The sequence below is a fragment of the Phyllostomus discolor genome, chromosome 2, assembly GCF_004126475.2.
Source record: "Phyllostomus discolor isolate MPI-MPIP mPhyDis1 chromosome 2, mPhyDis1.pri.v3, whole genome shotgun sequence".
NCBI lineage: Eukaryota > Metazoa > Chordata > Mammalia > Chiroptera > Phyllostomidae > Phyllostomus > Phyllostomus discolor.
Genome location: NC_040904.2, coordinates 93219346 through 93241746, shown reverse-complemented (window position 1 = coordinate 93241746; position 22401 = coordinate 93219346). Strand labels below are relative to the sequence as shown.

At 39.3% G+C, this 22401-nt stretch overlaps 1 protein-coding gene across 3 annotated transcripts in view; it reads right to left on the bottom strand.

Moving 5' to 3' along the window:
• The window catches only part of SIDT1 (SID1 transmembrane family member 1), a 96651-nt gene that overhangs the window by 36347 nt on the left and 37903 nt on the right, over positions 1–22401 (bottom strand). For all 3 annotated transcript variants that reach the window (XM_036018105.1, XM_028505176.2, XM_028505175.2), the window contains exons 4-9: positions 15197–15242; positions 11683–11784; positions 10462–10545; positions 8645–8732; positions 7175–7246; positions 6659–6752 (exon numbers count right to left, since the gene is read on the bottom strand). In XM_036018105.1, the coding sequence (XP_035873998.1) occupies positions 6659–6752; positions 7175–7246; positions 8645–8732; positions 10462–10545; positions 11683–11784; positions 15197–15242 (486 nt within the window). The remainder of the gene's footprint in view (positions 1–6658; positions 6753–7174; positions 7247–8644; positions 8733–10461; positions 10546–11682; positions 11785–15196; positions 15243–22401) is intronic.

Here is a 22401-nt window from a genome sequence, read left to right as displayed (position 1 = left end):
GAGTAAAGGAAAAAACACAAATGAGAACTGGCTAGAGTGGAGTCTGTATCTTTATTCCTTGAATGTGGACTGGCCTCATGACTTATTCTAACCAACAGAATGAGGGGGGAAGTAATACCGTGCCACTTCTGAGCCTACATCTTAAGGAGACCCTTCTCTCTCTTACAGATGCAGTAAACCAGGGCTGGCTAGCCTGCGAAAGGAGAGACCGAGTGCAGCCGAAGGTGGTCTGGAGAGCCAGCTCCCACATGGCCTTCCAGCTGGTTGCATTCTATGACCACATTCACCTAAGATCTCAGAGCCCAGTCCAGCTGACCCATAGATTTGTGAGCCAACTTAAATATTTATTGATGTATGCCACTGAAGTTTTTATGGTTAATTTTTATGCAGCGTCATTGTGGCAACAGATGACAAATGCAAGAGTCTAGAGGAGGACAAGCATCCAGAATCGAGCAGTTTGAACTTGAGAGAACAAATAAGAGAATGTGTAGGCAGTACATGGGCCAGGGCCTGCACATTCCTTGTGGGGGCTCCATAAATACTTGTTGAATAGATTGTATCTGGGGAGTGGGAAGGGAATGGTGTGTAGTCATGTGTTCAAGCAAATATAGCTCAAGGACACGCTGGATTCCTAGCTCCCTGAGGGCCAAGGTCAGGTCTCTTACCAGTCTTTTCAACCTGATTTCACAGCATGCATGAAAACCCGATATGTATTAATAATAAGGGACAGGGGACTCACTGAGCAAATGGCTTTATGCTCCAAAACTACTTTCATTTGGTTTTGTAGAAAACTTTGTTATTTCTGCTTGGTTCAATGAAGGAAGAGTTGTATTAGCATTTTCCCTCAGTCAGTCTATTTCCCTATTTAGATGCCAGATAGTTTTTGTGTCTTCAGATTGCTATTTTCAGTTTGTCTATATTTGAAAAGAATCTCTTCTCATGCAGTGACTCTGACAAAGTAATCTGGCAGCTAGAGGTTTCAACAGAGCCTTATACCACAACTTTGAAAAACAGTGCTCACTTTAGTAGGTTGAACAGCAGCTATAGAGAGATAAATATTTAGTTATTAACTTAATTTTTTGTTTGTTTGTACAAGGGGGAGTAAAAAAAAACAGAATTATCTTCTGGGGGGCTCCTTGTAGAAGAGACTTCCCCTGCTAGATGAGTGTTCTGGGAACCCATCTGCCTCAGTGCTCCAGCTGGTTGTTGTGAGAGGCTGTGTTCGCCTTCAGTAAACTTCATTTTGAACACTCTTTCAACGCACTTGCCCATTTCATGATGAATGGTTTATAAACGCCCCTGCCCACATTGTGCTGAGTGTTCAAAAATGGCAGAACCCCCATGCCTCACCCTCCCCATTCACCTGATCTCACCCCGAATGACTTTTTTTTGTTTCCTGGGATGAAAAAAGTCCTCAAAGGCAAACGTTTCACCTGTTGCACCTGATGTGCAACAGGTGAAACAAAAAAATGGCAGAAGCACTAAAAGACATCAAAATCAATGAGTTCAAAAAGTGTTTTGAGCTCTGGAAAAACATCTTGACAGGTCTAGTGCATCAAATGGAGAGTATTTTAAAGGTGACTGAAGTTTAAACATGTAAGAATAAGTGCATAATTTTTTTAGATAAATTCCGAGGTTTTGGGGTCTCCCCTCGTATGTTGACTATGCATGCTAGCTAACTAAAGAGGTGAAATCCCATTTCCTAAAATCTAAAACATCAGGAGTACAGACAGTCTTCCTAGGAGAAGCAGAAGAGGTGAACTTATTTTTCCATGACATGGAAGCTCATCTAAATCAAAACCAGAAGCTTTTGGACCTTTCTGCAATCGAATCCATGCTGGGGTGCCAGGCATTCAGTCTGGCCTCCTTAAACAGAACTGTCCTCCCTCACATGCCCTGACCCTCTACACCCATTTTGACCAGCCTGCTTCAAAGCTAAGGCTCAACAGCCAGCCTGCCTGGGTTCACTAGCTATGAATTCTTGGTCAAATTGCTTCATCTCTCTGTGCCTCAACTTTCCTAAGAGTCAAATGATAATAATACTACTACCCACTGTGGTAGGTCATTAGATGAGGTTACCTACTTAGAGGGTTTGGCACAGAGCAGGTACTTGTTAAATGTCAGTGACTGTCATCTGATAAATTAATTGAGCTGATAATTACTTTATGTACTACCTGCAGAGACTAATTGCCTGTAGACTGGAGTTTTTGTTTTTAACTTTTAATTTGAAAATAACTTCAAATTTGCAGAGATGTTGTAAGAATAAGAATAGAACACCCATATACCCTTTAACTAGATTCACTTATTGTTAGCATGTCACTGCATTTGCTTTATTCTCCTGTCTCTTTCTATATGTGTGTATATGTGTGTGTGTATATATAATATCTATATATTTGGAGATATATATATATATATATTACACTTGAAAGTAAGTTACATGTCATGAAATTTTATGCCTAAATATTTCCAAAGAATCAAGATATCTGCTTACATAACCACAGTATAGTCATCAAATTTAACATATAATACTAATTTTAAATTTATTTTTATTGTATTTTTCTACTACCATTTAGTCCCATTATTCCCCCTCCACCCAGCAATCACCACACTGTTGTCCATGTCCATGAGTCCTTTTTCCTTTTTTGCTCAATCCCTCCACCTGCCAACCTCCCCCTCCACTTAGCTGTCATCCTGCTCTCTATGAGTCTGTCTTTATTTTGCTTGTTAGTTCAATTTGTTCATTAAATTCCATATATGAGTGAAATTGTATGGTATTTGTCTTTCTCTGACTGGCTTATTTCACTTAGCATAATGTTCTCCGGGCCCATACAGACTGTTGCAAAGAGCAACACTTTCTTCTTTTTTATAGCTAAGTAGTATTCCACTGTATAAATGTCCCATAGTTGTTTTATCTACTCATCAGTTGATGGACACTTGAGCTTCTTCCATATCTTGGTGATTGTAAATAATGCCGCAATGAACACAGGGGTGCTTATGTTCTTTCAAATTAGTGTATTGGGTTCCTTCAGACATATTCCCAGAACTGGGATCACTGGGTCAAAAGGCAGACCCATTTTTAATATTTTGAGCTCCATGATGCTTTCCACAGTGGCTATACCAGTCTACATTCCCACCAACAGTGCACAAGGGTTTCCCCATTCTCCACATCCTTGCCAGCCCTTGTTTGTTGATTTATTGATAATAGCTGTTCTGACAGGTGTGAGGTGGTATCTCATTGTGGTTTTAATTTGCATTTCTCTGATGCTTAGTGATGTTGAGTATCTTTTCATGTCTATTGGCCTTCTGTATGTCCTTTTTGGAGAAGTGTCTATTCAGGTCCTTTGTCCATTTTAATTTTTTTGTTCTTTTTTGTGTTGAGTTTTGTAAGTTCTTTATAAATTTTGGATATTAACTCCTTATCAGGTGTATTGGCAAATATGTTCTCCCATTCTGTGGGTTGTCTTTTTATTTTGTTGATGATTTCCTCTGCTGTGCAAAAGCTTTTTAGTTTGATGTAGTCTCATTTGTTTATTTTTTCTTTTATTTTTCTTGCCTGGGGAGATATAGCCAATAAAATATTGCTATGAGCAATGTCCGAGATTTTGCTGCTTATATTTTCTTCTAGGATTTTTATGGTTTGGGGTCTAAAATTTAAGTATTTAATCCATTTTGAATTTATTCTTGTGTGTGGTGTAAGAGGGTGGTCTAGTTTCATTTTTCTGCATACATCTCTTCAATTTTCCCAACACTATTTATTGAATAAAATATTTTTAGCTCATTGTATGTGCTTGATTCCTCTGTCAAATATTAATTGATTATAAAGGTGTGGGTTTATTTCTGGGCTCTCTATTCTGTTTTATTAATCTATGCATCTGTTTTTATGGCAGTACCATGCTGTTTTGATTGCTATGGCCTTATGGTATAGGTTCATATTAGGTAGCATGAGTCCTCCAACTTTGTTCTTCTTGCTCAAGACCACTATCCCATGGGGGGCCTTTCATGGTTCCATATAAAATTTTGAAATATTTTTTCCAGTTCTGTGAAATATGTCATTGGAATCTTAATAGGAATTGCATTGAATCTTTGGGTAGCATGGGGGTTTTAATGATGTTAATTCTTCCTATGCATGAAAACAGTATATGCTTCCACTTATTTGTATCTTCTTCCAATTCTTTTTTCAGTGTCATATAATTTTCTGAGTACAGGTCTTTTACATCCTTGGTTAGGTTTATTCCTAGGTATTTTATTCTTTTTGAAGCAGTTGTGAATGGGATTGTTTTCTTAATTTCTTTTTCTGTTAGTTTGTTATTGGCATATAAAATGCAACTGATTTCTGGATATTAATATTGTATCTTGCTTCTTTGCTGAATTCATTTATCAGTTCTAGTAGTTTCTTGGTGGAATCTTCGGGGTTCTCTATGTACAGTATCATGTCATCTGCAAATAAAGACAGTTTTACTTCTTTTGCAATTTGGATGCCTTTTATTTTTTCTTTTTGTCTGATTGCTGTGGCTAGAACTTCCAGTACTATATTGAATAAGAGAGGTGAAAATGGACACCCCTGTTTTGTTCCCAATCTTAAGGGGAATGCTTGTAGTTTTTGCCCATTGAGTATGATGTTGGCAGTGGCTTTGTCATATGTGGCCTTTATGATGTTAAGGTATGTTCCCACTATTCCCACTTTGCTCAGAGGTTTTTTTTTTTTATCATAAATGGATGCTGGTTTTCATCAAATGCTTTTTCTGTATGTATTGATATGATCATGTGGTTTTATCCTTCATTCTGTTTACATTGTGGATCTCATTTATTGCTTTTCAAATGTTATACCAACCTTGGATTCCCAGAATAAATCTCTCTTGATCACGGTGGATGATCTTTGTGACGCATTGCTGAATTCGGTTTGCTGATATTTTGTTGATGCTTTTAGTGTCTGTGTTCATCAGGAATATTGGCCTATACTTTTTTTTGTAGTGTCTTTATCCCATTTTGGAATTAGGATAATGCTGGCCTGTGAAATGAGCTCAGGAGTCTTCCTTTCTTTTGAATTTTTTGAAATATTTTTAGAAGGAAAGGTGTTAGTTCTCAGAATGTTTGGTAAAATCCACCTGTGAAGTCATTCAGTTCAGGCTCTTATCCAATTTACTGTCTGTATTACAGTTTCATCAGCTGACCAGTAATGTCCTTTATAGCATATTTTTCTCATAAGAGAGATCCAGTCTGAGATCAGGCACTGTCTTTAGTTGTCACATCTCTTTAGTTTCCTTCAACCTCTAACATTTCTTTGGTTTTTAAGACATATGTTAATAGAATGATTGTCATGCTGAGTTTAATTTTTCCTTATGATTATATTCAAAATACTGCATTTCTGGCTGGAGTACTGTATATGTGATGCTGTGTCCTTCTCACAGTGTCACTCTAGGGCACACGATGTTCATCTTTTCTTTGCTCATATTAATTTTGACCATTCAGTCATTTGTTGCCTAATTTCTTTACTGTGCGGTTGCTATTTCCCCCCTTACAACTACCAAGCAATTTGTGGGGATACACTTTAAGGCCATGGAAATATCTTGACCCTCATCAGATTTTCCTCCTTGTTTTTGTATCCACTGATGATTCTTAACCTGATCTATGCAAAATTATGGTTTTCCAATTCCAATATTTATGTCATATTTACATCAGCTTTTGGCATTGTGCTGTAGACAGAAGCCCTCCTTTCCACTGTCAGTATTTGCTAATAACTCCTCTACCCAATGTGTACTTGTTTTAGTAACTTTGTTGCATTCATTGGATGTGTATCTGCAAGTGTTTAGGTTGTTCTTCCTTCCCTCCCTTTCTTACTTTATCAGTGTAGTTCATGAATGTCTATTTTTCTCAACAATTTATAATTCATTATTCTCCTTAACTGTTTTGGTGCTCAGATTGTCCTGGATATGACCAGTGAGAACCCTAGGGTTTTGAAGTCAGTTTATTTACTGAGAAGCTTTATAAATGTCACAAGAGGCAGTTATCTATGAGTCAGAGACAGGCCTGTATCACTGAGATAACTGTATCATTGTGGCAGCCATGTGCCTTTTCTGCAGGTGGGACATGAGACAGAGCATTTTTTTTTTATTGTAAGCCTCCTGCCATTCTTTTGTCGCTGTTTCACACAGGCAACAACAAGCAGAGAATTCTCGAGGTTCAGGCCCACTGAGGGTGGCAAAGAAAGATGAGAGCTCCTTTCATTAGGGGCTCCAAACCCTGGGCATTTCCTTGGTCAAATTATAGCATGATTATCTCCTCTTATTTCTCTCAAGGACATTTTACTGGAAAATTGATGGTACAACAGTAAGAAAGCACATGGTAATGTAGTATCAAAGCATATTACTTCTGCTATTATTAACTGACTCCTGCTAAAATAACTGACACTTTAGCAGCACTTACTCTGTTAGGAACACTGACATAAACACTGCAGTTATACCATTCTATGAGGTAAGTTATTATCTCACTTCACAGATGAGGAAACTGAAACACAGAAAGGTTAAGCAACTTGTCCAAGGTCACACAGTTAAGTGGCTGAGGTAGACTTAAATCCAGTCAATGTAGCTCTAAAGCCTGATGCCTAATTACTGAGCAGGGACAGGTAATGGGCATTCATTCCTTGAAACTCTTGACCTACCTGATGTAATGAACAAATGCGATCATCAGGCACACCAAATAGAAGGAGAAGAAGATGAGGAAGCTGAGGAGAATGGATTTCACAAAAACGGAATCTGAGGGAAGAGAAACAACTTTAGTCAGGGTGTCTTCAGGAGAAAAGAGGGCCATGTTTGGGACAGAACAGCTTCAAAGGCCTATCTTCGTCACACTCATTCTTAAGTCCTGAGATAGCTCCACTTAAAGCACAAAGCTACTGGGAGTCACCCAGACATTATATTCACAAAGGGTGGGCTTCCACCATGATGACTTCCTTGGGGAAGCCAGGAGGCGACTTCCTGTATATGACAATTTCATAATTGAGGTTCCTTTCTTTCTGAAAGGGATTTAACAAAGTGCTTTGATTCTCTCTTCTATCTCTAAGGTGTAGATTAATTTTCTCACAATATTTCTCTGGAAAGATGGCGTTAGCATTGAATTACATAATCGACTGCCTGGTATAGGACTCTCTCTACTGAATACTAGAGCCAATTCTGACCTTTAATGGAAGGGACAATTGTCACTTTCAGGTTCTTTGTTCGTTGTAGATTCCAGGTTTGGTTTTCCTTTTCTGGTTAAAAAAAAAAAGGCAAAATGGATCAGATACTAGACTCCTGGCCTCTCATCTGAACAGTTCAAAAGCTGTGCAAAATTAACTCTGGTTGCTGAATTTTTTTTAAAAAAAGAACTAGAGGAAAACCTAACCCCCCAAGCTTTCAAACCATCTAATACCTCTCTTTAAAAAAAGATTTTATTTATTTATGTTTAGTGAGAAGGGAAAGGAGGGAGAAAGGGAGGGAGAGATTCATGGATATCTGGTTGCCTCTCACGTGCCCCCCTAATGGGGACCTGGCCTGCAACCCAGGCATGTGCCCTGACTGGGAATCAAACTGGTGACTCTTTGGTTCTCAGGTCAGCACTCAATTCACTGAGGCACACCAGCCAGAACATCTTGTTTAAACTTTCAATTTGGCCTTTGTCTGGGTGCATTTTGGTAGTGCTAACAAACACAAATGAGACTTCAGCCTAGGGAGGCTGAATGAAGAAGGCTTGACCCTTTTTCTCTGATATTCACATGGCTCAACGTGCAAGGGATACATGAAGAAAAGAGCTACAAAAATAGGAAATTACCTCATCTTTTGGTTTGCATTTTCTAGCCAGTGAGAACCTGTTTTTTTTAATATATAGTCATCAAAGAGCTTGTAGTTTAACAAAGAACATTGAACATTAGCAAAACTTTATACAGCTATGTAATTAAGAGATCAAAGAATGCAGGAACAGAAATTTCACCTAAATACCAAGGGAACCACGTTCCACTTAAGAGTAAACATCTGCCATGTTAATCACATATCACATCAGCTGCTGGGGACCTGTGTTTTCAATCAACAGCCTATTCCATTCCCAAGGTAGTTACTGGATAACCAGACAGCTCCCCAGAACCATTTGTACTGTGCCCCAGAGCTCACACAGACCCTGTTATTGGACAAGGTGTCCCACTTTCTTACCTTGCAAGCTACAGTTTTGGCAACTGAAATTGAGAACTCAATTTTCCTTGCATATCTTTGTGGAAATGATGACTACTGATAAATATAAGTGACTCCATTACTTCCAGCTACCAAATTGATCTTAGAAAATGGACCTTGGTCTGCTGTTTACAAATCATTACTTCCCAGTAGCAAATATTTGTTGAGCAAAGAGCCAATTTCACATGGTCTGAGGGAGCACAAGATTTTGAAATAATGCAGTGTACTAAGGGACATTTTGTAGTATCACTAAAACCTTTAGATCTATCATTTTCTTCTCTTTATTTTTTTCAAGTATCTCTCAGACCACCTTCCCAAGTCACTGCTAATGACCCTCCCTTGGAACTGGAAATGGTTGTAAAAGGCCAAAGTGAGCGCTTGGCTTCCCTTCTATTCTCCTTGGTCAGGTTTTTCTAAGTAGCCAAATAGTCCTCACGACCTCTTACCCTGGATGAAGAAAGATCCTCCACAAGCATAGTCTTCCGGCTTTATCACAAATACCACGAAGAACTGCTCGGCGGGAAAATCCTTCTTCTGTGTAAGACATAACAATCTTATGATATGGTTTTTATGTCCTTACGATAAGAAAGACAGAAGGAGGGAGAAAGCCCACGGCAGTGGGATGGGAGCAGAAAGAGGGGGAAAAGAAGAAAGGTAAAGTTCACCCTCGCTTCCTAACTTTTTAGAAGAGACTTTCCCATATCCACAATCACGTAATTGCCACATCCAAGAACTTAAAGTAAATAGATGCAGTCTTCCAATTTTAATCTATCTTGTGCCCACTTGAGTGCTTAAAACTGTAACAGATACCATATAAGTAATATGTCAATGGCCTGTGTGTAATAATTAATACTTATACATTGTTTTTAAAATGAATAAACTTTATTTTTAAAGCAGTTTTAAATTCACTACATTAATTTTTTATTATTTTCAAATCTAATTATAAATGACTTTGCTAAAAACCATACAGTCAGCAGATAAATAAGCAGTTTAGTTTAGGGAGGCAAAGACAAGTCAGGAGACCTGGGTTAGCCGTGGCTCTGACTTTCTCTAAGTGTGCTTCTTTGTGTCCCTGTTTCCTTATCCATGAATCAAGCATGATTTGCAAGACGATCTTTCAGGTCTATTGTATTTCTACAACTTTTGTTTTCTTTTAATAACCCCAGATTTCTGGTATCATCACTGAGAAATGGCCCAAGACTGAATCATGGATCCAGAAGAGAAGTAACAATTTATTGCCAAATATATTCAAAGTCATTATGTACTGATATGCTTTGTGCTTCATTAATTTGGTTTGCTGGCTGATGTAAAATATGAGTTCTTTTTAAAAAAAGATTTTATTTATTCATTTTTAGGATGGAAAGAAAGAGAGAAAGAGAGGAAGAGAAACATTGATTGGTTGCCTCTCGTGCGCCCCCAACATGGGACGTGGCCCACAAACCATGCACATGCCCTGACTGGGAATTGAACCAGCAACCTTTTGGTTCATAGGCCTGCACTCAATCCAATGAACCACACCAGCCAGGGTGTGAGTTCTTTATTATGATTATTTTTCTGTCCTTTATTATTTGGGATCATACAATGTAAACTGCTAGGAAAGAAATATCTGAGGCTGAGGAAAATTAAAGCTGGACTGATAGAAGTTTGTAGATATGATACCAAAATTATAATTAACCTCTCTTCATTCTTTGCTATTATTCAACAAAGAGCATCAAGTCACAGATCTCTCAAGTAATACCACCCCAGAGTCAGGAACAGAACCTCCTGGAAAATATCTGGCATGTGTGGATATTTTTGCTGTACATTTACCATTGAAACAATAAATTAATTACAAATACCAAAAGGGCAAATTACTGCACAGATATGGTCCACATTCCTTTGCAAGTGTCCGTTCCGCCCAGAGTTGAAGCCCTCTTTTGCCTGCCATTTCTGTCAGAAATGGTTCTGTGACTGTGCTTAACTGCTTTAGATGGACGAGATAAGCTTCACCCTAAATCAGCATCCCCCATTGAGAAGACTGAAATATTCTGCCTTTACCATTCTAAGCAATCTGTCAGATATATGACCCACTGCATGACGGGTTCCCAAGATTCCACCATTGCCCAAGCTCTGATTTCAAGCACAGCAATTTCTTTTAAAACCATCGAAAGGGAAGAGATCCAAGGCACACAGTGAATGGTAATCCCTTTCGGATGCTGCTCCAGTGTGTCAGTGCACTGACACACTGTCATTGACAACAGTGACCGTGCCAGCGATGTCTCACCTGTAGTGTGATGGCAGCTTTCTTGGTCATGGACTGATAGACACCATTAAATTCCACATTGTGGTCAAGATCATACACTGGGCACTGCAACGCACAGGAGGGATAAAAAGGAGAGTGTCACTAATGTCACATCATGCCATGCTGCACCTGCCACACGTACGGAGCAGGGGCTTCCTTACTGAGCCGTAAGCCATAAAACCAAAATATTTTTCCCAAAAACAGTCATGAAACTGTCTCCTAAAACTTGGTGGCTTGTTCTCTAAAGTCAAGGTCACTTTATACCAAAGAGAACTGAAGTTATCTTACAGTTTATAATACCTTTCCATTTTTATTAACACCTTGAGACAGAAAAGGCCTAATGTTACAATAAATTTTTTAAAATTAAATTTGAGGTAACATTGGTTAATAACATTGTATAGATTTCAGGTGTATTACATTGTAATTTGATATTGGCATATGCTATTGCATACTCACAACCAAAAGTCTAGATCTTCTCGACAGCATACATTTGACACCCTTTACTCAGTTCACCCTTTTCCTCAACCCTTTTCCCCTCCCTTCCCATATCTGTGAAGTTGTTTTTGTTTTGTTCGTTTATTTTTTGTTTTCTATTCAACATATAAGTGAAATCATACAGTTTTGTTATTTAAAAAACTTAGGCCCTGACCAGTGTAGCTCAGTGGGTTGGGCATTGTCCCACAAAGCAAAAAGTTGCCGGTTTGATTCCAGGTCAGGGCACATGCCTGGGTGGCGGGTTCAGTCCCCGGTTGGGTGTGTACGGTTGGGCACATATGAGAGGCAACTGATCAATATTTCTCTCTCACATCTATGTTTCTCTCCCTCTCTTTCTCCCTCCCTTTCCCTGTCTCAAAATAAATAAATAAATAAAATCTTAAAAAAAAAAAGAAAAAGAAACTTAGAACAAGTGGTAGGTTTCCATCTTCCCTCCTGTACTCCACAACTTTGTCTTCCTTGTACTCTGTCGTGATGATACCTCCCTGCCTGCCTCCTTTCCTCCCTTCGTTTGATTTGGTGACAAGTCAGCTGTTCACTATCACCCCAAACCAATGTGTCCAAACACTGACTGCCCAAGGTCCCATTCTTCTATAACTTAGCAGTTTTGCAGGAGACACATAGACACGTCCTCCACCCTTCACTTTTATTTATCCTGGGGCAACATAACTCTCCATACTGGAAGGTGGGCAACTTATTAAGACTCACCATGATATTCTGGACTGAGACAACAGAACACGGATAAGCCATTTTAGATACAACTTTAATGATAACTGAGTCCACATCTTCAGGAAATTTGTATAGAAAATACTGAGAATGAGAAAAAGAAAGACATGATTCATTAATATTAAGAAATGTTTACAATGACAAACTCAAACTGTTTTCACATGAGTAGGATCATTTTCTCTAATATCAGGCACAAAGTTCAGGTGCCAATCTCATTCACCTCCAGTAGGTCAGCCAGCCATTCATCTCACAGCTGCTGAGCAACTGCTCTCTGCAGGGCTCTGTGCCAGACAGAGGGACATATCAGTGAGTAAAACAAAGTAGCAACTTCATACATATTGCCATATGATTTTCTATGGTTTTTCTTTCTCAACTATACTTTCCTATACTTCATTGCAGTTTCTATGTGAGAAGATCCCTCTAACCTTCGAATTGGGGACATGCGGGATGTAATGTGAGATGATTTACTTCTGTGCAGTCATTTTGAAATATGAAGCTCTACCTTGAAAAGCAGGTAAGCCTGTTCTTCAAGAATCATAACCACCTTTCTATAGGCAAGAATTAGCACTAGACAACCCCCCACCCCTTTCCCCACCCCCGGCCCCACCAGACTCTTTCTAAACAATTTATTTTTTGTCTGGAATAGAGTGAGATGACATTTAGATTCAAAGACCAAACTTTATATCTGCCCCCCTGAAATAGATGAAAACAGATGTTCACAATTTTGGTCAGGCTGAGATATCTCTAAAGTACTTCTCAAATATCACCAGAATCAGGAAACATAGTAGAAAGAGGTTCTATTATTTACCTACTTAGATTATAAATGCCCTGAAAAAAATTACCTCTACCTTTTAAAGATGTCACTAATAACGAAAAAAGGGACTTCTGCCCAATAGTTATAAATATGGTGACTGGTTGAGAAACTTGACATAAAATACATGATCCAAAATTTGAGGGAACCGCCCTGGCTGGGGAGCCTCAGTGGATTTGAGTGCTGGCCTGAGAACTGAAAGGTCTCCGGTTCCATTGGTGTATCTCTCGCATGCCGATGTTGTTCTCACTTTCTCTCTCCCTTCCCCTCTCTCTAAAAGCAAATAAATAAAATCTTCTAAAAATTTAAAAAAAATAAAAATAAAAATTTGCGGGTGCCAACCAAAACAAGTCCTATATTTTAGGACTCTTATAAAACTATCACTTTAAAGGACAGGCAAAACATGTCAAAACTTAATTTTGCATTCCAACATCCTCTTTACTAACCTTATTTGGAGAATCAGAGGAACAATAACAATAGGGTGTTTTTCAATAATCCAAAGCCTTAAGATCGGGGAGGGGTGGGGAATCCCAAGATTAAGAACTGCCATTTAATGCTGCTATTTGGAAGTCTGTTCACACCTTGTAACAGATGGCAACATTGCCAAGAACGCACTTGGTTTTGTGTTTTCATTTTGAAGCTTGATTCAACGCATATAACACAGGGATCTTCCAAAGGTGAATATTCTGGAATTACCAAAAGGTGCTCTTGCTTCCCAGTGAGACCCACCTTTCTAATTCAAGAACAATACTATGATTACTGTTGGCAGAAACGAGCAACAGATACAGATACCTGTCTATTATAGGGGATGGTTTTGTGCAAGCAGTAGATACCTTCTGAAGCCTTAGATAAGGCAAAATATTATCAATCTTCTTTATCTCTAAATTGCCACAAACCCCATATAAATATGTTTGAACCTTACCTTAATAATCTAACTTTTTTATCAGAAATAAGCAAATAACAAGTACCCAAAGCAATGGCTGGAATTTAGGCCAAGTCATTATCTTGGGCCCTGATTACCTGTCCAGTTTCTGTAACTTGCTTCTACCTGCAAGAATAGGGGCAAAAAGTGATGGTGAAGGTTGTCTGAGAATGTGCAATAGTTAGGGTGAGCATATAGGAATGGAAAATCTTTTCTACAGTTGGGGAAGATATAAAATTCAGGCCAATATGTGAACAATTAATAGTAAAAGTCTCACAGATACTGAAGAGTTTTTATTTTGTTTCATTGGTTTGTTCTAAAATATTTCATTCTTGTTTGGTGTTTATATGCACACTACTTAGGCTTTAACATTTATGTATCATTTTATAAGAAAAGGAACCCATAATCTATAATCATCACTGATTTCCGATCCACAAAACAGAAGTGAATTACAACATTCAGTATATCCTATTTACTGTAGCTCTGTTCAGAACCACTTAGGCTATACTCATTCTGCAGTTGGGGTGCAAGTTTTTTCCTCCCTTTCTAGATGTCTCCCATTGCACTTAGCAGCCAGTGCTTTCAAATAGTTCATGAATGAACTAGCCAATAAAGGTTGAGGGCAACGGTTTGCAAGCCTGTAGTCCTCTTCTACCACTGGGTGGCAGTAAACAGGCACTGTGGACGCTTCCACTGCCAAGAAACTTAACCACGTGTGTGGGAGTCGGCTCATCCAGGTTAGGGGAACTGATGGTGCACGTCTTCCCCCATTTCCGTGTTCATCGACCACGTCAGTGGCTTGAAGTTGATCATGGTGAAGATGTTTATGCCGCAGAAATGGGAAAACGCTACAAATCAGGGTTTTCTCTCTGAAAACTAGTTGCTAAATATTTATCATGACACAAGTGGCTGTAATAAACTCACAATAGTGTCCATATAATGTCAATCCCAGCTTTAGTATATTCTAAATAAAAATTAATTAGCCATCTATGACCAAAACTGTATTAGAGCCTGCAGAAGATTTACAATAAATATCAGGACATTAAGTAAATCTGTTTTAAACTATTGCATAATTTTACTCTTTCAGAAGCCATGAAAGAATAAAAAGAAGGTAACTGGAAGTGTCACCAGAAAAGCAGCTTGAATAACTGAAGTTTTCATGTATTTATTCTGAATAGGATTATGGTTTAATGTAGAGCACAACACAAATTCTAATTCTTATTATAATTTTCTCGGCATTCTTATTCTCTCTTTACACAGGTGAAACAAATTTATTCCATCCATAACACTGTAGAAATTAAAATTTGTTTAATTTTATTGTATCTCCAGGTCAATTAATCATTTTTGTATCTGTTTAGTGTTGGCCTTCCACTTCCTGAGCTCAGTTTCCCACCCTCACTCCGTCCTGATTATCTAGGGTCCATGAGGACAGAAGGTACATCTTTCTCTTCTTCATTCTGCTATCCCCAGCACCTAGGACAGTCTAACACTGCTTGGTGCATAGTAGGCACATGGTCTGCTGAATGAAAGTTGAGCTAAGAAACATCTACAAACAAATACCATGCTTTCTATTTCATACTAATTTAGGTGATAAGATCAAATGTTGTGTCCAAAATCCTAGTAACGTGAATAATATTCCCAAAATACTAATGTATCTTCAGTTGTGAAACATGAACAGCAGCACCACATGCTGGTTCTACTTGTTCCCATAGTTTCTTTGGGTAAAACTAATAGCAGTCATAACCTTGACATCCTTCACTTACCTGGGGTTGAGAGGGGCTGGCAGTGAAGTGAAAGGCAACATTTGTCCTGAGAAGTTTAAGTGGGAGAGGGGAAGTGAGAAAAACGGATAACAAGTTAGCAAGCAAAATTTACTTAAAAGAAAATAATCTTAAACTACGTGCAAGGAAAGCCTTATGCTTTGTGAAGGGAGGGTTACTCTCAGCAAACTGACAGAGTAAACTGCATGGAAATTTGGTGGTTTCAGCTCTCAAGAATGACCAAATTGGGGATCGAGTCAATTTTACGTCTTTAATACCCACGAAGTCGTACCTATACAAGTAAGTACTTGGTTTACTTTTGTAGACGTATTTGCCTTTGCATTCTCTTAAGATTTTATAATCAAGCACAAGATTTACGTGTCAGAAGTGGGCTGAAAGAGAGAGGAAAAGATTTGGAGTCCTTTTGGACAATGAAAATAACATGTCAAGATAATTTTGATGTATCCATGGCAAAAGATAATTTTTAAAAAATGTAATGAATAGATAATCCCCATGGTAGGGTCCCTCTTCCTGTCCCCAAGCACCTCCCCAGTGGTCTGCCACGCCAGCTGAAATTTTCCACCAAGATTTTGTTCTCTGTGGCTCAGGCCTTGCTGTCAGGATCTCCTTTTCTATTGATTATAAGATCTTAAGAGAATCCAAAGGCGCACGTATCTACGAAAGTAAAGAGCAAACAACACCAAAAGAATATAACGGAGTTTTCTCTCCAGTTAGTAATTTCCTGTGAACTATTCTAGTAGGTACGTTCATGCTCCTGTGAAAGGCAGCAGTGACCCAGAACTGAGGAAGGAAAGGAGTGGCTGAGGAGCGTGCGGGGAGCATGCAGCTGTAGCACCGGGGCTCTCCTGAGTGACTGTTTATGAAACCGTCAAAGAGACTGGAAAACACAAAGACAAGTTTGGTCCTCACTACAGTTTTGTAAGGGCCGCTTTGGCCTTTTATTCTTTCTAGGTTTTGCCCCATCTTTAATGTGAAGGTCATTCATACAAAACCCACTGCACACTCTCAATGTGTGCACCTGGGGAATGGTGTCCCCCCACCCCTCCAATGTGGCCTGTTTTTCAGAAAACCTGAACCTGAACTTCTAGGAATTTTCACCTGGACTTCTTCTGAGGTCCCTCCTCATAGCCTGGTGCTCTCTAAAGAGTCTTTCTCTCCATTTCTAATTTTCCTCTAATAAAAATTAAATAGTTTTAAACAATTTTATTAAAGATTCCTTTAGAAAGGGCATGTCAAAACATGTAAATAATAAGTTTGTAATTGAAGGTGTTGTTTAAAAGTCATAGAGTTTGAGCACTATTTCTAATGGTAACGATCAATAATTTAGGCTGTGGGCAGCCTGGGCTCAGAATTTAGCAATGGGTACCATTTTTATATGTCTGCTGTCAGCAGAAATCCTCATCAGTGTCGAGAATGGGTTCTGCGGAGCATGGTTGAAAACTTGTGGCCTTAAGTCACCTGAAGAGTCAAAGTCAGTGTCAAACCCAGTTCTGTGTGTGCTCCTGAGATGCCACAGCCAGAGCGAGAACCCACAGTGCTGTGTGTGGCTAGGTAGTGGCCTCTTTGCATGGGGAGTGTCACCTGCTGTTACCAGGGCAACAATTCTGTTCATTGCCAGGTCAGGGGAACAGAACGGACACTGCTTTTCTTGGCTAGCAACAGACAGCAGGAGGTTTCCAGAAGCAACCAGTTTTCTTTGGCCAGAAATTTGGTTTTTCATTCTCTCCTATCACTTGAATTGCAGTGTAACAGAATATAGGGACATCAATATGAATTTTCTGAGTCTTTTTTCTTTACTAGTACAAAACACACAAATATTGAAGACATTGTTTTTCTTTAAGACTGACACATTTGAGTCCTTTCTTTCTCATGGAGTCAACAGTGTGTGCAAAATAAACACCGTGTCTATTCACATGAAAAGTTTTGCTTTCTTTGCCATAGGCTCTGACAGAGGTGTGCAGAAAGTTGTGCAGAAAGTTTACTTTTCAAGGGTCATTAACCAGCAGGACAAAGCCAATTGAGACTCGCCTTTCATTTTACAAAAAGAGGTATAGAAACTTCATTTTATTTGTTTCAAACACAGAAGACAAATGTTTATTCAATAAATGTAGGAAAAACTGAAAACTGACTTACTCCCCTTGTTTTGGGTAGTTTGAGGAAGAGGGAACAAGAAAAAGAACAGATGGAGTCAAGAGACATGGGTGAGCAGATGAGACAGAAGAAGAGAGAGGCTAGTGGGAAAGAGAGAGAGCAGCACCCACAGGAGAGAAGGAAAAGGAAAGGGGGTGGAAAGAAAGGTGAGCGGAAAGAGAGGCAAGGACAAAAGCTAAGTAGTTTTTGAGGTGAGGGCCAGACAGGACTGTGAGCTTCACGGCATATTACCCACTTTATGACAGCAAGTCCCTATCACAGGGCAGAGAAGGCATTCTAACCCCCCACTTTGTTGTTTAAGGAAATTATACCCTATTATTCACTTGGACTGCGGACTTTAGAATGTCACTTCCTGTTACCTCCTGACTGCCATCTGTCATGAACTCCCTTCGTGTACCCAACCCTTCCCCCAATGCTCTGGGCCTCTGTCACCCTCACATGGCTCTAGTCTAAGTACAGACTTTGCCCGCATGCGCTAAACCCTGTCCTGTCTTCCCTTCTCTGGGATTTTGCTCATACAAAATCCAGCTCTCCTATGAATTTTATTTGTCCTTGTACCCCTTGGTTTATAAATATACTATTCTAGTCTCAACCATTTTCAAATAAATAACAAACAAAAGTGCTCCAACAAATTTTCTCCCTTTTCCCTGTATGTCTTTACCTCGATGTCGTTCTACATTCTCCTTCTCCTTCACAGTCCAGCTTCTTAAAAGAGTGTTCTTCTCTCATCTCTCCTTCATTCTTTTCTCTTCCCACTGCTGTCAGGATCCTTTTCTGCTTTAAAACATATCGGGAGCCTCTTCTCACCATCCCCTGAAGTTGCCTTTGCTAAGGGTAACAGTCACCTCCTAGTTGCTAAATCCAGTGACTTTACCTGTGATATTTGATACTGACAGCCACTCCTTGTCTTGAAATTCTTTCCTGCCTTGGCCTCTGTGACACCTGCTTTCCCGGGTTTTTTTCCACACATTTGGCTATGCTTATTCCCCTTCTTTGATAGTTCCTGTTTCTCAGATAATTCCTTAAATGAGAATGTTATCCACGGTCTTGTTTTTTATTTCATTTTCCTTAGCCACATACATTTTCATATATATATATATATATGAAATGATATGAAAACATTCTGGGTGGAGGAGGCAAAGGGGGAAAAACTGGGACAACTATAATAGCATAATTAATCAAATGTAATTTTAAAAAATCACCTATATATTCAGTTGCTACAAAAACCACAAAAATGCTAGTAAATCTCAAGTCTCCATGTCCAGCCATGTCCAGGCCTATCTCCTGAGCCCCAGTCACAGAAGACTAATCACCTGCTGGGCTACTGCCATTGACAGTCCCTCAGCACTTCATCGCCACGTGGTTAAGATGGAATGTTCGAACCCTGGCTGGCATAGCTCAGTGGATTGAGCTCGGGCTGGGAACCAAAGTGTCCCAGGTTTGATTCCCAGCCAGGGTACATTCCTGGGTTGCAGGCCATAACCCCCAGCAACTGCACATTGATGCTTCTCTCTATCTCTCTGCCTCTATCTCTATCTCCCTCCCTTCCCTCTCTAAAAATAAATAAATAAAATCTTTTAAAAAAAAAAGATGGAATGTTCGATCATTTCCCTGGTCCTGAACCACTATGTCTCTTTGTCAGTAAACCTCACCAGACTTTGGACATCTTTGTTAAGAGTCATCTTGGATTCCTCCCTTTTCATTACTTCCCATTTGATCCATCACCAAATTTTACTGATCCTACTGGTATACAAGTAACCTGGATGCACCTGCTCTCACCTGAAGCCCCATCTTTGCCTGACATAGTATCCAACAAAACAAACACTTTTGAAAAGTGATGTAAATCGTTACTGTAGTCCACCCCCAAATACTAAAGGATGATTACATTACACAGAGCAAAATGGTCTAAAAACCTCTTTGCGCATCCATTTCCTCAAAAAACGTACTTGTCACAGCATGGTGGCTGAGCTATGTCATTTAGAACCCTCTCTCAGAACAAAGGTTCAAGATCCCAACATAGATCTTGAGGCTAGAAGGCTGCAGGTACTCATGTAGGAATGTACATTTTACTCCACCACATATATTTGTTGAATTTGTGAATGATCTCCACATATATTCCTTGACTCTTTTTTCCTCCTTAAAACTTTGTTTCTGCCACAATATGTTTAGCCTCTAACTGGTTTTTATTCCTCTCTATTCGAATATATTTTAATTGTCCTGTTTGCCTCTACCCTCTCCTCTCTCCAGTTCATCTTCCACATCGACACTAAAATCATTTCTAAAATCCGATCTGTTCATGTTATTCTATTGCTTAAAATCTTTTAGAGGCTTCCTTCCCTAACCTGAAAGGTGAAGTCTAAACTCCTTAGTGCTTCAGACAAGATCTCAGTCACCAAGGACAGGATACGGCCTGTGTGTCCAGTCCCATCTCCTGTAACTCCGCCTTAGGCGTCACGTGGACCAGCCTCCCTGATGTGCATCTGCCCAGTCTGCAATGTGTAAGTCAGACCTTTCCACTGAGCATCATGATGCTATATCAACACTCTGGCAGACATCCGTGCTTCAAGTTTAACGTGGACCAAGGTGAGATTAACATCTTTTCCTTCCCTCCTCAAAATCCTCATTTTTTCCTTAGTGGTGCTACCATCCACAAGTTAGAAGGTCATCTTTGACTCTCCCATTCCACTTACTCTTCATATTCAATCAAGTTTTGTCGATTTTACCTCCAAATTCTTCAGTTCATCTTCTTGACCACTGCATGAGTGTTCCAATCTTTCTGTGCCCAGTCTTGTTCTCTTCAAATCCATTCTCTACACAACTGCCACAATTTAGACAACTGCCTCCATTTCTCAGCAGCCCCTCTAACCTCCTCCCATCACATGATCAGGTGCCTGCTTGCTCCTACTGCCTCCTGCTCTTCCTTGTCTGCAACCTCACACTCAGCAGCACACCCGGGCCCTGCAGTCTGGGAAAACAAGTGGTGGGAAGCTGTGTGCCTCTGTGTGCGGAGGTGGGGAAGGATAGTTAGATGGCAGGGAGTAATGCTTTAAGGCGGAATTTTATTTTGAAAGCTGAATTTAGATAAATAAATGTTTCATGGACTTGAGAAATATTTAGGGCAACATAAAAATTGTGAGGACAGTTTTAAACAGAAAGTAGAAACAGAATGTTATAGTGGAAGGAGCTCAGAACTGGGAATTAGAATTAGGATCTAGTATTGATTTTGCCTTTCCTAAGTATGTGAGTTTGGACAAGTCACTTAACCTCTCTCTGGGCATCAGTTTGCTCATCTGTAAAAATGAAGTGAGTAGATTAGATACCCCAAAGTCCTTCCATTTTTAAAACTTATGATTCTAGAAAAAAAACCCCAGAATGTGTTTCATATACCTTCTACCCTGCTACTCAAAAACACATAATTGAAATGACAATGTTAGAAGCTTTGAGTTGATTTTCAGTGTTTCTCTCAGTTTCTAGAGTGCAGATCTCACCCCAGTCCTCAGCTCTTGCCCTTTACCATCATCCTCTGGGTTTCTGGGTCACCAGCAAGGCTCGTGTGGGACAATCCAGAGCCAGGGAGGAAGAGACACATATCTCAGTAGCCATCACTTCTTAGCTTATCTGATTCTCATGAAAGCCCCAATAACTGGGAATATTTTGAAATGTGCTAAATGTCTGACTCCTGAGGTCAAGTCACATTGCACGAGGTGGAGACAGAAAACGATGTGAGGGAATAGATTTGCAGTTTCACCAGCATGCATGTCATTCATTCACACTTGCACAGAGTTAAGACCTCATGACTTCAGTTGCACAGAATTCAGTTCTCCAAAGGGTCTAATTAACCTCACAGAAACACAGCCCTAGAATTTAAGTACATTGCCACTAAGTGACAGTGACAGGTTGAAGACACAGAAACCAATTAGTAAAGGCAAGGCTGGAAGTTGGAACTGCACTCTGTTCAAGTAATGTGCTCCACCTTCTTCAAGCTGTATAACCATGAATTCTTATATTGTTCTTATAATAACTACATTTAATTGTTAAACAATTAAACACACTAAACACACTAGTTAGAAATTGTTTAAAGGTAGTGGTTCTCACTTCCGGCTGTATATTAGAATCTCCTTTAAGAAAATATATACTATTATATTTAAGAAACTTTAAGAAAATATATACTAATGATCAAACCTCCTTTCCTAGAGACTCTGATTTAATTGACCTGGGTGGATCTTATCCACCAGAAAAACCTTTCCCTGCTTTATTGGGGGGTGGGAGGCAGGTGGAAGGATGGTGGTGGGAAGGTGGTTCTTTGCTCTTGAATTACCATGTCACCTCTTTGTAAGTCAAATTAATGGAGGACTTGGAAAAAATGCTCTGACTAATTCTCTATCCTTCTGACCATTCATGCAGCCATCTGTCTACCTGTCTTTATGGGTGTACACTGTCAAGGGGTTCAGAGAAGACCAAAATAAATATTTGATTCCTATTAGCACCTCCATTGGCTACAGACATTTTTTATAAATTGCCTTCAAAAATTTAAGGATCACTTTATAATAGAACAGAATAATCTGATCAGAAAATAAGCTGCAAAAAGTAATATATACTATGTTTAACTATTCTGACTTAAAAAATTTTTCAAGTATAAATTATTTTTTTGAAACACATAGAAAAGTTCACAGGTCATAAACACAGATCTGAATGAACTCTCACCAGGCAAACATAACCATGAACTTCCTCGTTCCTTCCTAAAGCTACCACTCTCCTGACTTCTAAGTTACAGAGTAGTTCTGCCTGTTTTACACTTCATAAAAAGGAATCAAACTGTGGATTCCTTTGGCTGGCTTCTTTAGCTCAACATTGTGAAATTTGTCCACGTTGTTAGGTATAGCAATAACTTATTCATTTTTACGGTTGTGCAGTAGTCAATTAAATGAATATCACAACCATATATCCAGGAGTTGGGTGTATTAAGGAGTGGAGTTGCATTGCCAGTCTTTTCAAATTGTAGCAATATGGCAGTTGTAGTGAAATCTTGTTATTAT